The sequence below is a fragment of the Vespula vulgaris genome, chromosome 12, assembly GCF_905475345.1.
Source record: "Vespula vulgaris chromosome 12, iyVesVulg1.1, whole genome shotgun sequence".
Lineage (NCBI taxonomy): Eukaryota > Metazoa > Arthropoda > Insecta > Hymenoptera > Vespidae > Vespula > Vespula vulgaris.
In genome coordinates this window covers 162,230-177,112 of record NC_066597.1, presented here as the reverse complement: position 1 = coordinate 177,112, position 14,883 = coordinate 162,230, and the positions used below count along the sequence as shown (strand labels likewise).

Sequence of the window (14,883 nt, the reverse complement as noted above, 5' to 3'; positions counted from 1 at the left end):
TCTATCGATCCCCCAAATGTTCGCCTTTATCTCTCGAAACAAAGGCAATGTTTCGTTTCGATCGTGTACTTGATCTCCGGACAGACGGATCTATCTAGAACGTTCGTCGAAACTTTTTGAAAATCCCTCTCTCTTTCGTAGAACGAAGACGAGAAGAAAAGAGACGGCCATGTTGATCGTTCGAATCGTCCGTAAGATGATTGTTTTTCGAGTAATCTATCGAATCGAGTCCGTTTTCTCGTTTTGCGTTTTTCTTACCGGTGAAAAAATGTTCGATCGAAATGGCGATTCGATCGAAGCCGAGACACGGTTTGAAAGTTGAAAGAGTTTTGGAAAGAGCGACACCGGTGAGCAAACGGAACATTCGGCTGGATGTCGAATTTCTCGAGGCAGGAAGCCTTTCTAGAGCCTGAAAAGTTCGTGGAAATAGACAACCTCGCGGAGGTTGGCTGAATGTTCGCAAAGTGAATTGCACTTGAAACTTAAGATTTTATTTTATTCGCATCCAGTTGGGTAATGAAAAGTCCGCTGATACTCGAGTTGATACGCGTACGTTGAAAGGGGATTGACTCGCGGCATTGGCCGGCGTTAAACTTGTTGTTCCTTTAAGAAAAAATACAGTGCTTCGCAGAAATAAGAAATATGGCGGTACCCACTACCGGTGTAGGTGAGTATTTTTTCCACTCTTCTTTGCTTCTTAGTCGGTATGGATTTAATCCTTTTGTCGTCGTTTCCCTCGACGATCTTCACCTTTGCAAATCTCTTTCCTTCCCTTTCCTTTCCTTTCCCCTTCCTATCTTTTCTTTTCTCCTTTCGTAAGCTGGACGCAACCCAGACGCAACCCAGACACGTTGATCCGTTCTTTCCTTTAAATTAGGGACCCGTCATGTTTCCGACTTATCAATTTATCTTGAGAGCCTGCGTCTCCTCGTCCTTTTTCAACTTTCGTATCGACTTTCGTGTCTCTCGGACGATATCGGCCGCTTCATTCTCTCCCATTTTTCCGATCGGCTTAATCGGAAAACTTGAAAGACGATCGAAAGATTACGGCATGCCTAATACTCTGAGCCATAACCTGTATCGCGCACCAAATCCGATTTCCATTATTTCAACCTTTGGCATGATAGATGTTTCTCTAAGTTGATGTTTCTCGCAGTTGTTCCACGAAACTTTCGCTTGCTGGAGGAATTAGAACAGGGTCAGAAAGGTGTAGGGGACGGTACAATTAGTTGGGGATTAGAAAATGACGACGACATGACTCTTACACATTGGACCGGGATGATAATCGGACCACCCAGAGTAAGTGTCGTGCGTTTGATGATACTTTTATATAGGACGATCTTAAGTCTAATAGGGTGCAGTTGTTAGCGCATTTCAATGTATCTTTTTCTAGACGCCGTACGAAAATAGAATGTATAGTTTGAAAATTGATTGCGGTCAGAGATATCCAGACGATGCGCCCAATGTAAGATTTTTAAGCAGAATCAATATGAATTGTATCAATAGCACTACCGGAGCTGTAAGTATTTATCTTTTTTCCTCTCTCTTTATGGCATTGTTACCGTCATTTTGTAACTTTGATATATAAAATCTGTATTGTAATTTGCTCAAAGGTCGATAATCGCAGTGTACCGGTACTTGCAAAATGGCAAAGGGAATACACAATCAAGACAGTTCTACAAGAGCTTCGTCGTTTGATGACGCTCAAAGAAAATATGAAACTTTCTCAGCCACCAGAGGGCAGTACTTTTTAGCCTAACCACACATAAATTTATCATTTCTTCCTTTTTATGGTAGCACGAGGCGAGATATAATAATAAAGGTACCGAATAATACTAAAATGGTGCCCGATGGAAATTTATGCTAAGATGTAACGCCTTTACGAAAGAAAGGTGATAATAGCTTGAAAAGTTGGATATGAATTTTGTGTTTAGGTAAGCCGAGAGCTGTTTGTCCTTTAAATTTTAGGTCGTGTTTAACCATTCGCATGTTTCTAATGTAAAAAGTTATTTGTAATTTTAGGTAATAAAACTGTTGCGCGATAGCCGTAATGTTTCTCGTCTTAAGAGATTATTACCGCTTACTGTTTCTGAGATGCTTATGAGGTATGTGCTTGCAAGACGTATTATTCCAACTTTTCAAGCTATTATGATATAAAGAAGTAAAAGTCACACAACAAATATTTTGAACCTTAAACTGGATACACCGATTGTCTAATAAAAATAATAATCAGTAAGAACAATTTATGCCTTTGAAGTTTTTTAAATGAAAAAGAAAAAGAATAAAAGAAAAAAAGAAAAAAAAAAAAAAGAAAAAAGAAAAAGAGAATAAGGAAAGAAAGGAAAAGAAACAAAAAGTAGCCTCTAATACAAGCCAACTAATATTTCTGTTTATAGATAAGTGCCATCTTTTATGATTTTAAAATTATGATTTCATGGAGTTGTCTCAATTATTATAGAGGCGGATCGCCACGAAAATTTCTAAGCCCATGTAAATTTTGATAAACCGATTAAAAAATTGGTAACGCGTAGGTAGCTCGAATTTGTAATTCGGATACGTTAAAGCGGTTCATGGAACAAAATCGTCATCGGAGTATAATCGCTTTGATATGACTAAACGGCAAGAAGTTGAATCGAGTTTTCTCTAAACGTAGATAAATTCTATCTAATTTAAGAAAAATCTAACAAAAGTTAGATTATTGAAATTAATTTGTCAAGAATCTTGTATAAACAGAATAAAATTGGACATTTGACGTCCGTTTATTGAGACATCGTCCAAATACGGCCTCTTACTTTATACAAAAGGATATGTCATACTATTTGGATCACACGTCGTCTAATAAATAAACAACGTAAGGTGATCATAACAGAAATATAAAAGGTCGTAATTTGATTCAAAGTAGAGGGTAGGGTAACATATAAGGTATATGCGTTGCACCCGGCAGGAGTACATTGATCTATGAAGCATTGCAACTTACATTTTCATTTACCTTTTCATTCCAGTATAAATGCGACACGACTATGTATATTCCGATTATATTTAAATTTGGTAATCCATTTAGAAAATGTGTACATGCTTAATAAATACATATTTATGTTATAAGCTTCATAATTGATGTACTATGAATATTATATTTTAAATTCAATACTGATCCAAAGTTCAAGAGTATAAAAGTCCTTATTGTCAAAGTTGACAAGTTTGCTTTCTCAAATTTAATTTAGATACTTGAATGAGTTGTATCGTTTTATTCCCCTTTTATCGAACTAAATATGCAAGAGTACGGTTTTTTTTTTTTTTTAGTTTTTATTTTCGTGTTTAATCTCACTGATAGAAAACTATGATCGTATAAATTATTTGCAGTATAATATAATAATTACATGATTTCTCACCTTTGATTTGCATTATGTGTATACTCTGTTATTGCATTTAGACTATACTCAATTAGACCAAAGTATGAATTACGAAGGTATTTGAACAATTATTATTATTATCTAATGTTATGAAACTTTAACTACCTGAAATACTATACATACCTCTGATCAGCTTTGTATTTCAGTATTACACTATTGTTAATGTAATGGTGTAATCTAATTCATATTAAATAATTATTACTCTATGTCGATAAAATGAAGCTTAAAAATAAAAACATTTCTTTAGAAAAATTATCTCTCGATTATTGTACGTATCAATGTTTTCCTACTAAATGTGTCGACACGCTTGTAATTCTCAAACGTGATATAATCAAATTACTTTATGTGAGACGTTCGGACATGATTATAAACTACAAGCAAACTTTATTACTTTTAACAATTTATTTATGTCGGCCGATGATAACATTGTTTGCATATTTATGTACAATGCACAAGTTTATTGACTTGATATTTATAATGAATCGAACATGCATCAAATGCTATATTGGCAGCTTCCGAGTCTGAAAAGTGCTAGAAATGTCCGGTTATATTAATTAATTTATAAAACTACATTACATCCCTTGATGCTAACATCGCCAAGACAATTTCTTTAAGCTGAAGCTTCAACGGATTTATTTCGAAATAATTACACTACTTCTTAGGGACGAAAAGTAGTTTTGTATTTTTAACAGTAGTCCATGTGTGCCTCTTTAGGTAAATGATGCCACTTATGAGAAAGATGCCTAATCCAATGGTCTGAAAAAATATTAACATCAATTACATCACTTATACATTATATAATCTTTAGATTTAAACGTAAAGGGAACAATTTATACCTTGATAGTATATTTTTTTCTATCGTCGTATTCATGATTAGATGTCCACATAAGGAATGTGGTGATATCTTTAGCTATCTGAGAAGCGGTGGCAGGAGTACCATCTTCAAACTCCAAGACTTCGTCGTAAACGACCTACGCATATTTCGTTATTTGCATACAAGTACGACAGACAATGAGTCAATGAATTGCGGGAAACGCGGTACGTGCAATGCGGTATCACACACGGTGGCGTTACTGCGTTTCGAAATAATAAATTACCTGTCCCATACCAATAGCACCACCTAAGAAATATGGATTAAAGTATTGACCTTCTTGCAGTTTAATTCCAGCTGGTGGATCACAATATCCGGTCAACAGAGAGAATATATAATTCTGCAAAAATAGATTTATTTGATAAATCCGTTGCAATGTTATATATGCGTGAAAGAGGAGAGAGAAAGAAGTTACCTCTCCATCGTGCCTAGCATTGAGTACCAATGAAAGATCAGGTGGTAAGGCACCATTGTTAGCCGCTCTAGCAGCTTCCTCATTTGGATATGGACTTGGAACATAGTCTGATAATTTTCCTGGACGCATAAAGTATTCTCCAGTGGCGTCAGGACCATCTTTCACCTGTTTAAAGATCAAGCGATAAAGTATATAAATTGTCAATGAGTTGTGTCTTCGATGGAAGATCTTTTTCCGTATGATCACCTGTATCTCAGCAGCAAGAGCTTTCGCCTCTTTCTCTGTATGACTAACGCCGACTAGATGACGATATGCTACATACTGCAAACTATGACAAGCGGAACATACGTTTTTGTACACTTCCCATCCTCGTCGCACACTGAAATTTAAAAAAATACGATCAAATCACTCATTTTGTAAACTTATTATATATTTAACACGCGGATGCATACCTCGCATGATCTAACGAATTAAACATTCCATAAAAATCCCATTTATATCTTGCAGGATGAGCCGCTAGATCGCCGGCTTTTACAGAACTATCCAAAGCATAAATTAAAGCGCCAATACCTCCAGCCGTTATTCCTAAGCACGTTACTAACTGCAAATAAAAAGATAAGTATAAAGTTGTCAACTTGATACGCGTATATATGAGGGCAAATAAATTATAATTTAACAAATATTCTCTAGTAAAAAATATAAATTAAATATAAGATTTATTACTTAATGAAAAATATTATAACTTACTATAAAAATATATAGTTTTTAAGAAGTTGAAGATTGTTGTCACAGGGAAGGGATCAAGGTAAGAGGGACAACTCCTATCGATAAATTCATAAACACCTACCAATTTTCGACCTCTGGACCATTCTTTTGTAGTGGAGAAATTATTGGTCTGTAAAATCATAACGAATTCTTAAGATTTATCGCATGATTAAATTACACAATGGAAATAAAATTATACGGATGCTATACCTTATTGTTATATCATTACTTATAACAAGATTGTTATCCTTTACAGGTAGCTTTAACATACGCATTATAGACTATTTAACGCGCGATTATATTTTGCAAATTATACTTTATATTTGTACAATTTTCACACATGTTTAATGATGGCAGCATCATGATTTTCTCTGCAGATTACTATTACATAACATGTATTAAAATGTCTTTTAAAACTTTTGAAATTTACGTGTCTCTTTCTAAAACACGATACACTTGTGTGGCATTAATAAGAAAGGTGCCTTCGAGATTAAATATTAAGAATAAAAATGTCATAGCAGTCGACAAGTAGTACAGTTCGAGTAAACTTCTAGAGACTTGGTCAATTATGTCAATCGTATATAAGACCAATAATGAAGCATAAATATATTACTTATTGCTCAAATAAACGTATTTAATCGCGGTCAATCGTTATTTCAATTTTTCTTACCTGACCGACCAAAGTTCCATAATTCGGTTTTAAAAGACCAGATTTACAAATTCGTCCTAACGTAGCCGCCATCTTGGCCAGAGGTACTATGTGCAAAAGACGTTAGTCAATGAAGCAACTGAAGAAACCACGCAGACAAATTTTTTAGTTCGGTGAAGAGGATTAAAATATCTTATCTAAAGGTTGAATACTGTTGCATCGCACGCAGTAGTTTAAACTTTCACTTAAATTAAATCCTAATTTCCTATGTTGGAAAGATTTAATTTCGATAATAAAAACTTTTATACGCGATTATTGATATCGAGATACAAATATTCACTACTGTTAAATTTCCCGCTTTATGGCACTTTATCAAATTCTAAATCATTTGAATATCATCAACTGATTGTTATCTATATGATTTCGTCGAAACTCGAAAAGTATCATTAAAAATCTATCATTGATTACAGTCATCGTCGTCGTAATCAAAAAATATAACAAAAATCATCTTCCTTTTTTTTCTTTCTTTTTCTTTCTTTTTTTTTTTTATATAATCGTGATCGAAACGGGCGTGAAAGTAAAATAGAAAATATTTCGATTACATCGAAAAACTTATTTCCTTGATAGTTGACTCGTTTAAATAATTTTTTCGATTATTAGAGTAACAAAGTAAATATGGTATATCGATTAATAACATATTAGAGCGTGCAGTTGGAAAATCTAAAATCGTAATTGCGTAATTGCAATTAATTTCTAAAAGAATATTGATATTACAGACGAAACGGAAATTCTTTTTAGATGCCCACCTAGCTAGTTACGATATTTGAAGATAATCAAGGGAGAGGGCGCGACGCATGCGCCTATCTGTTGGCAGACTTGGCAGTTCGCCGTCGACCATTGGTGTCAGCTGCTACGTTCGTCAGATGGTAATGTGAATCGTAGAATATCGCATCGATCACCGTACCGAAGAAAACGCATCAAGATGAGCGGAGGAATGCCGGAGCTTGGCTCAAAGATAAGTTTAATATCGAAGGCGGATATTCGTTACGAGGGTCGCCTATTTACCGTAGATCCGCAAGAATGTACAATCGCTCTTGCTAATGGTGAGTACGAAAATCAAGATGGATACCGAACCTACTTTTGCCGCTTCTCCATTTCCCGGTTCTTTCCCTCCTATATCTTTTTACCCTCTTCTCTCGCTTTTCTCTCTCCTTCTGTTTCTCTTGCTCCCTCTCCCTTGCCTTTCTCTTCTTCTTTTCCTTTCAATTCATCTTAAGTCAACGCTCGAGCGTTCCTTTAGATTTGTTAAATTGGAAAATGCTTCAAAATATCATACGAGGTTTCGATTTGTCCGGTAGATCAAATGCAAAACAACCGGGGTCACCCTCCCAACGCTACTCTTGTAACGGGTGATTTATACGTTTCTCGATTAATCTATGTCTTCGAATTATTTCCAATATATATCAGGCTTCATTTTACTTTATAATATTTTACATATATACGGTATATACGAGACTTCATTGCTTTTCGGTATACTATTATGAACTCTGTAGATACAAACAATAAAGGCATCATTTCGAATCATTTCGTTTTATGGAGGTCAAACGAACAATCAGCTTTATAACGATACGTTACATTTAAATCTTTTAAAACTTGATTATACAAATATTATTTAATGTATCGTTTATCTGTCTCTCTCTCTCTGCGCGTGTGTGTGTGTCTGCTGCGCGCGCGCGCCTGCGTGCCATGGTGTGTGTGTGCGCGCGCGCACAAGTATGTGAATGCACATATATACATATATATATATATATATATATATATATATATTATGTATGTATGTATGTATAATGGTATGTACATATAAATGCAATTTTTATTATTTATCACTTTAAACTTTCAAAGAATGAAATCATACCTTGAATTGCGTTAAATTTGATCCATTATTGTTCTCTTTTGTGAAATTATACGAGATTACAAATATTATCCATTAACAGAAATTAATAAAGCAAACGTAGTGTATGCCCTTCTGATATGTCGACAGATTATATTAAAAGCTAGTATTTGCTTTATGTTTCAAATAATTGTTTTTACACATACACAGAGTCATTGTATAGAAGGTTTATATCTCTAGCTTAGTTCTTTGTTTACAATATTTCAATGTCCTTGCTTTCGACTCTGTGAGGCATCCATCATTGAACTCAAATATAGAGAAAATGTACAGGTTCAAGGTTATTTTAACATATTTCAGATTTTATTCAAATTTTCAGAGTATTCCTTTTTGTCATAGACTTTATTTTTATTTTATTTTATTTTATTATTTTTTTTTTTTTTTTTTTTTATTCTTGTCAAAAATAATAAGAATCAATGTCGCAATTATCTTTTCATCATTAAAAAAATCGATAAAATATTTAATCAGAAAATACAGAAGATAAAGAGACAATATTTTTGTAAGGTTATATTCATTGTCGTATACAATCTAATCTTGTTTATTTTTATAACAGTGCGTTCCTTTGGAACAGAAGACCGAGAAACTCAGCTACCCGTAGCTCCTCAAAATCAGGTGTACGAATATATCCTATTTCGTGGTTCGGACATAAAAGATATTAGAGTTGTAAACAATGTTAACTCTATACCAAATGATCCAGCTATCGTCCAGGTAATTGTACGAGTGTAGCGTATTACTGTCAAGATCTATATTTTTCTGGCACGTTTCAAAACATTCTACTAAAAGAATGTATGTTCGCGCAGTGAAGTATTAGCTTTAAAAATATCTAAAACGATTGATTCTTAGATGACTGTACAACCGTCGATGGGACAGCAATCTTATCAACCGCAACCGACTTATGCTCATCCAATGATGGGTCAAATGGGCCCTATGGGCGGTCAATATGGAACTCCTTACGGTATGACCATGGGAGCTATGGGACCAGTAATGGGGATGCCGACTACTGCCAGAGATCCTCGCGGGCCACTGAATAAACAGCCAAGTGAGTTGAGCTTGGGCCCTGCTGAACCCAATGCCATCTCTATCCCAAACTCACTATCGACGGCCAATGTCGACCCATTACCAAAAGACCAATCTCTGGAAGATGGTAAACTGTTTTTGCTATGATCTTTTCCTTGCCAATGGCATGCCTACTGCTTCCTTTTGGTAAAAACGCTTGCTACATACTTCATTACATTGTATGTATTTTGGATATATTTGAAAGTGATTGCATTTAATAGATAATCTGTAATTCTTTTAATAATCTTAGTAATTGCAAGCACTGTATGTCATCTTGGATTCATTCCGAATTCTATTCGCATCGCTTAACTTTCTCTGTCGGTATATTGAGTTTGTCCCAAGTGATCTAAGTATCTACATGCTATATTTTCTATGCTAGAACGATTCTCTTACTACGATAAGTACATGTTTTATAATATTGTGCAAATGTATAGATGCAAATGCTTTCTGCTGTGTGCACATATGTGCTTTCATATTAATTTACACGTATCTTTAACCTTCTTGTACGTTTATAATTTTTTAATCGACTTAATCTATAATATCTTTCGTATAGCAGAAAAGTAATAAAAGCATACTTCAATATGTATGATTTTATCATATTAATATATTACGCATAGAGATATTCGAACGAATTGCAATATTTTCCTCGGATGAATTATATTTTGAATTCGAAGGAAAATAAACTATCGTTGCACCCGCATTTCCCTATTTTTCTTTAACAATGCGATTAATTGTTATCCGAGCAGCGTACAAGCATGAAGCTGTGTCGAGTAACGAAATAGCAAGAACAGTTTAAAATTTGAAGTAGTTTTGGCTATTATTCTAATAATCTTTTAATCGAAGATGCAATGACATTAGTAAGGTTGTAGTACAATACACAATGAGAAATATAAATTCATAATATATAACAAATAATAAAGTTGGCCTGACAATTTTTGTTATACTTTATGAGGTACATCAAAGAAAAGAACTTAATCCTTCTTCTATAGGTGTACTGGATCTTATTAGCGGAGGATCGAGATCAACAACGCCAACGTCTTCATTATTGACTAGAAAAAGTCCTACAATAGATCAGGGCATACAAGTAGGACATCAACAGCAGCAGCAACAACAACAACCGCAGCAACAGCAAAGTAGCCTTGGTAAACACGTCGAAAAGCCAAACATTAGAACCGTTCAACCTCCACGCCGTGATCACGAAGGGTAGGATGATTGACTAATTGCCATTGACAATTCGTTACTTTACTCTAGATTCGTTTAAAAATAAATAAGGCAAGCTCGTCTAATCGTTGAGTATTTTCTCTTCTCTTTTTTTTTTCTTTTTTTTTCTTTTTTTCTTTTTTCCCCCATACAGACATGTTGGAGGCAAGACGAGCAATGCTATGTCGCAATATAACGATATGAAGAGAGACGCCATGAAATCTGATGGCCCGATACAAGGACAAAGTGGACACCCCGGTGGTGGCAGAGGAAATCGTGGTGGTTGGATGAATCGTGGAAATATACGTGGCCGAGGTAGAGGACGCGGTGGTTTTAGGGCCAATCAACCTGGTAATGCTGGAGCTAAATCTAAAAACACGCTCAAATTTGATAACGATTACGATTTCGAGCAAGCTAATACGGAATTCGAGGAATTAAGGTATATCCCCTGTGCAACTAAGTTTCCAAATACATGCATGTTTACTTGGCGTTTTTCGCTTCGTACATAAAAAGAAGTGGGAATACGTGTAACATGCGATACTAAGTTATATGCGATATTAATGCAGGCATGAGTATACGTATAAGTGTCCTGTTTACGCATCGCATACACATTATTTCGATTATTATAGATTATTTCGATTATTATGGTGTAGAAGTATTGATAAAGGAATATGATTTCAGATCTCAGTTGGCGAAGACCAAAATCGACGGTGGTACGGATAATGAGAAGAAAGATGATAGCGGTAATGAAACTGGAGCAGGCGAGGGAGAACCCGAGGAAGAACCGGAAGTCGTTCATTATGATAAATCGAAATCATTCTTCGATAACATTAGCTGCGAGGCTGTCGAGAGGAGTAAAGGGTTGGTATAAGTTTGGCATGCGAGTTCTCTGATCGTTTAATAAATAAAAGTTTCTGGATGTCAACGATTGAAGAAATTGTATTTACAGACGATTCCAGCGTACGGATTGGAGGACAGAAAGGAAATTGAACTCTGAGACGTTCGGCGTGGCTTCGACAAGACGTGGCGGTTTTCGCGGCCGTGGCTACTACAATCGTGGAATGGGAGGAATGTACGGGAGAGGTGCTGGCAACATCGGTACGTCCGGTTTTCGTGGTGGATACAGAGGTACTCGAGGTGTCAATCGCAAGCCCAATCAACAACAGAATAATAATCCTGGTAGTCAAGCTCGTGCGAGCAACGAACAGTCTACCAATCAGTCGCAGCAGAACAACCGTCTTGTAACTGGAACGGCGTAAAGCCTGGAAAATGCCACACTACGAACAACGCGCTATTAAGTATAAGTATTCTTTAGATTATAAGGCTTTTACGGTATATGCTCTGCCCATACGAACTGAAAATGAGTTTGGAAGATTGGCAATCTGATGAATTTTAGATTGTCGTTGAAGGAAATGTCGCGAAGAATCTCGCGCGTGGGACTCTGCTGGCGCACAGAACTCTCGCATCTAGACTTTCTTTTGGTGTAGGGGAGACGTTTGCTCTATGGGGAAGAAATGTTTTTTTTCTCTCTTTCCTCCCTAGCTTTGGATAATGATCACGATATACGCACGCACGTGCGCGTGCGCGCATACACTCTCTCTATCTTTCTCCCTGTCTGCCTGTCTCTCTCTTTCTCTCTCTCTCTCTCTCTCTCTCTCTCTCTCTCTCTCTCTCTCTCTCTGTCTGTCTCTCTCTCTCTCTTATCGAGAATCATCCATTGATAATCGTTTATATAATCGAATATTCTTATTGTTCGTGTGCGTTCTCGAGAGAAGATCTTTGCGCTTTTAGTTTTTTCTTTTCTCCAACAGACATCGGAGCGAAAAACAGAGACGTTACTTTTGAATATAATCTTATAATATAATTCATATGAGGCGTTGAAAGCGCAGGCAGGTTTATCGCATTGAGAGGAAATTGACGAAAAATTAAAAGTTCTAGTTTAAAACTACTCGTTTATAGTTTATTCGAAACGCGAATTTCTTTCTCTCTATAGAACATTTTTCCTACGATTCTTTTACGGGGACGTTTCAAGTTGAATATTTTTCCCATACGTTTCGTATCGTAATCATTATCACGTCTTTTCGTATAAGTGTTTAGTAGATCGAGATAGGTCAATAAAGATGTGGCAGAGAAAAAATAAAATGATAAAAAAAAAAATTATACTGGTAATTATATTTGCATTAGTTATAAACACCGATAGAATATACTCAGTTTCGGTGATGTCTCGGAATAAAAATATTCTTATGAGAAAGAAATCTTATGAAAAAAAGGTAGACGCGCGTGTAATGGCTATTTCTGGGCTATGTTGCTTTGTATTCGTTTGACGGAAGTATCATAAGTATGGAGAGAATATATGTATATATAGTATTTATAATTATATCAGTAAATGGATATAATTATATATATATATATTCTATGCACGTGTATTTTCTCTATATCTTTTCGAAAGATGTAATAAAGAAACTGAGTATATTCGTTGGTACTTATCAATCGTAAAAGAATGTGTGACGCTGAGAATGGAGTTATTACTATAGCTAAATTATCGCGTGTTTTATTTTTTGAATACGCAGACGAAATTTCGAGATAACCGACTAGAAGTTTCTACAACAGAAGAAGGAGAAGAAAAAAAAAAACAAACAAACAATATTTAGTTTTAAGCGAATGGAAGATTCTTTCGAAGGTATAAAACTTACGATAATGCGTGTGAACTCTTTGAAATGCAAATATGTATAATCGATACTGTCCTATGTACGAAATCGTCATCGAACGCGTTCGTAGACGATCGTTGTTCACTTGGTAAAAGAAAAAAAGAAAAACAAGAATACGACGAATTGTTTGTTCGTTGTACCGTGCGTAAGAGATCAATAAGAAGATGGCGAGCTTTTAAGGGGATGATTATAAATTGAAAGTACAAGTCACATTTAACAGTGAAGAGTGCACTAATCGCAGCGAAGAGACCAAAACACGAATCGCTCTGCATGAAAAATTAACTTTGGTGCATAGGATAAAGATTTTTTCGACTTTGCGACTATCGGTAATTAGAAAAGTGGCCTAACATTTAATTTTTTATCATCTATTTTGAGTTTCATCGATCTATATTATAAAAATAGAAAAAAATAATATTTCGGTAAATACATGGCTTTGGTCTCTTTCATAATCATCATTTCACTCGACTCTTCCATTTCAAAGCGGTGTTTGCAAAAAAAAAAAAAAGAAAGAAAGAAACAAAACGAAACAGCAAGAATTAAAAATATAACGACGCGATATTCGAGAAAGTACTTACAATTAAAATGAACGAAAAAAAAAAAAAAGAATACTTTATACTTGTATGACGCACGTCGAGTCTGCTGCTGACCTTCTCATTCGTAAAACTTCGTTAAAAGATTCCTCGAACGTAAAGATTCAGGATGAGAAGGAAAAAAAGGAGGAGGAGGAGGATGGGCGAAAATTATCGAAGGTATAGAAGAAGGAAAACGAATGTAACCTGTCGCCAGTAGACTAGATGATATATCGTCATCATTAATTAACAGCATGGATTTATTATATTTGTCGTGTGTATGTGAACGGTTTGGGGGTATTGCTAAGGATAGAGTAAAGGTAGGTAACGTCGTTCTCCTTTTTTTTTCTTTTTTGTTTTCTTCTTTTCGATAGTTTTTACCGACAAATTTTGCTCTTCTTCTTTCCTCGATCTGGGTTACATACATTTTACATGTTCAATATTTAAGAATCAAGTGAAATTCATTAATATCTCATTCGATCGAAGGAACTTTGTGAACCATGTGTGTGTATCATATAACTTTGTCTTTACGATTTCGAATACGGTCCGCGTTGTTTATATCCGTGCGACGATGCTGCACTTTGAATGGTCGTGAAACTAACAAAAAATTAGAAAAAAAGCTGGATGATAAATGCCCCTTAGACGAGGAAAACGAGTAGGAGAAGGAGGAAGACAAGTCTGAAAAGAAGGATAACGGTGTAATAATGCGGAAAAGGCAAAAAGTATGTGTATTATTTGCGACTGTTATTTTTCTATGGCTCTTGCCGAGATCCACGCATATATACAAATGTATACATAACGTAAGCCAAGATTTAGTTATACATACGTGTGTGTGTGTGTATGTATGTATGTATGTATATGTATATGTATATGTATATGTATATATATATATGTATATATAAATATATATATATATATATATATATATGATGATGATGATGATGATGATGGTAATGATAACATATTGGTAATGATAATAATAAAATAATAATAATGATGATGATGATAACGATAAAGATGATAATAAAAAAAAGGTAAACCTTCATAGTCTATCGGCGATGCGGCCAAACGAAGTATAAAGAGAATAATAAAAACAGGAAAAACACAAATCATGTGTATAATAAACTTAGGCAGATAAGAAGAAAAAAAGTATGTTTTAAGTTTCTTGCATTATGCATGGGGAAAATATTATTACACGATGTACGCGATTTTCCAACGATAAGTTTTTGTTTTGTACAGCGGATATTGTGAATCCCGATGCTATGAATAATACTGAAATGATGAAATAATAC

The 14,883-nt window shown here is 35.0% G+C and overlaps 3 protein-coding genes across 5 annotated transcripts; 2 read left to right on the top strand and 1 right to left on the bottom strand.

The window, feature by feature from the left end:
* Positions 1-403: 403 nt before the first annotated feature.
* LOC127068137 (ubiquitin-conjugating enzyme E2 variant 2) lies at positions 404-3,111 on the top strand. 2 transcript variants are annotated; one of them, XR_007782837.1, is made up of 5 exons: positions 404-667; positions 1,157-1,299; positions 1,394-1,519; positions 1,614-1,934; positions 2,023-3,111. XR_007782837.1 is itself a non-coding variant. In XM_051003891.1 (4 exons), the coding sequence occupies exons 1-4, from the start codon at positions 643-645 to the stop codon at positions 1,752-1,754; spliced, it is 435 nt and encodes a 144-aa protein (XP_050859848.1). In that variant the 5' UTR covers positions 404-642; the 3' UTR covers positions 1,755-3,111. The 2 variants fall into 2 exon arrangements, 1 of the variants encoding a protein (XP_050859848.1); XM_051003891.1 differs by having other exon boundaries at positions 1,614-3,111.
* A 172-nt stretch (positions 3,112-3,283) lies between these two features.
* On the bottom strand, positions 3,284-6,288 carry LOC127068126 (cytochrome c1, heme protein, mitochondrial). Its single transcript, XM_051003874.1, has 8 exons — positions 6,132-6,288; positions 5,544-5,591; positions 5,149-5,297; positions 4,943-5,075; positions 4,697-4,861; positions 4,508-4,621; positions 4,247-4,381; positions 3,284-4,166 (listed from the first exon to the last, which is right to left on the bottom strand). Exons 1-8 carry the CDS (start codon positions 6,201-6,203, stop codon positions 4,062-4,064), a joined length of 921 nt encoding a protein of 306 aa, XP_050859831.1. The 5' UTR covers positions 6,204-6,288; the 3' UTR covers positions 3,284-4,061.
* Positions 6,289-6,983: 695 nt separating this feature from the next.
* On the top strand, positions 6,984-14,880 carry LOC127068113 (protein LSM14 homolog A). Of its 2 annotated transcripts, none has more exons than XM_051003850.1 (7): positions 6,984-7,213; positions 8,612-8,766; positions 8,902-9,097; positions 10,104-10,317; positions 10,469-10,753; positions 10,996-11,175; positions 11,264-14,880. In XM_051003850.1, exons 1-7 carry the CDS (start codon positions 7,093-7,095, stop codon positions 11,571-11,573), a joined length of 1,461 nt encoding a protein of 486 aa, XP_050859807.1. In that variant the 5' UTR covers positions 6,984-7,092; the 3' UTR covers positions 11,574-14,880. The 2 variants fall into 2 exon arrangements, with proteins under 2 accessions (XP_050859807.1, XP_050859806.1); XM_051003849.1 differs by having other exon boundaries at positions 8,902-9,202.
* The last annotated feature ends 3 nt before the right edge of the window (positions 14,881-14,883 follow it).

Excerpts from the sequence above, each read along its gene's own strand:
- LOC127068137 (XM_051003891.1), top strand. The coding sequence starts at position 643 with ATGGCGGTACCCACTACCGGTGTAG. Across the intron at positions 668-1,156 it reads GGTACCCACTACCGGTGTAG|TTGTTCCACGAAACTTTCGC; the intron begins GTGAGTATTTTT and ends TGTTTCTCGCAG. Across the intron at positions 1,520-1,613 it reads TCAATAGCACTACCGGAGCT|GTCGATAATCGCAGTGTACC; the intron begins GTAAGTATTTAT and ends ATTTGCTCAAAG.
- LOC127068126 (XM_051003874.1), bottom strand. The coding sequence starts at position 6,203 with ATGGCGGCTACGTTAGGACGAATTTGTAAATCTGGTCTTTTAAAACCG. Across the intron at positions 5,076-5,148 it reads AATTCGTTAGATCATGCGAG|TGTGCGACGAGGATGGGAAG; the intron begins GTATGCATCCGC and ends TTTAAATTTCAG. Across the intron at positions 4,622-4,696 it reads ATGCTAGGCACGATGGAGAG|AATTATATATTCTCTCTGTT; the intron begins GTAACTTCTTTC and ends CTATTTTTGCAG.
- LOC127068113 (XM_051003849.1), top strand. The coding sequence starts at position 7,093 with ATGAGCGGAGGAATGCCGGAGCTTGGCTCAAAGATAAGTTTAATATCG. Across the intron at positions 9,203-10,103 it reads AGACCAATCTCTGGAAGATG|GTGTACTGGATCTTATTAGC; the intron begins GTAAACTGTTTT and ends CTTCTTCTATAG. Across the intron at positions 10,318-10,468 it reads CCACGCCGTGATCACGAAGG|ACATGTTGGAGGCAAGACGA; the intron begins GTAGGATGATTG and ends TCCCCCATACAG.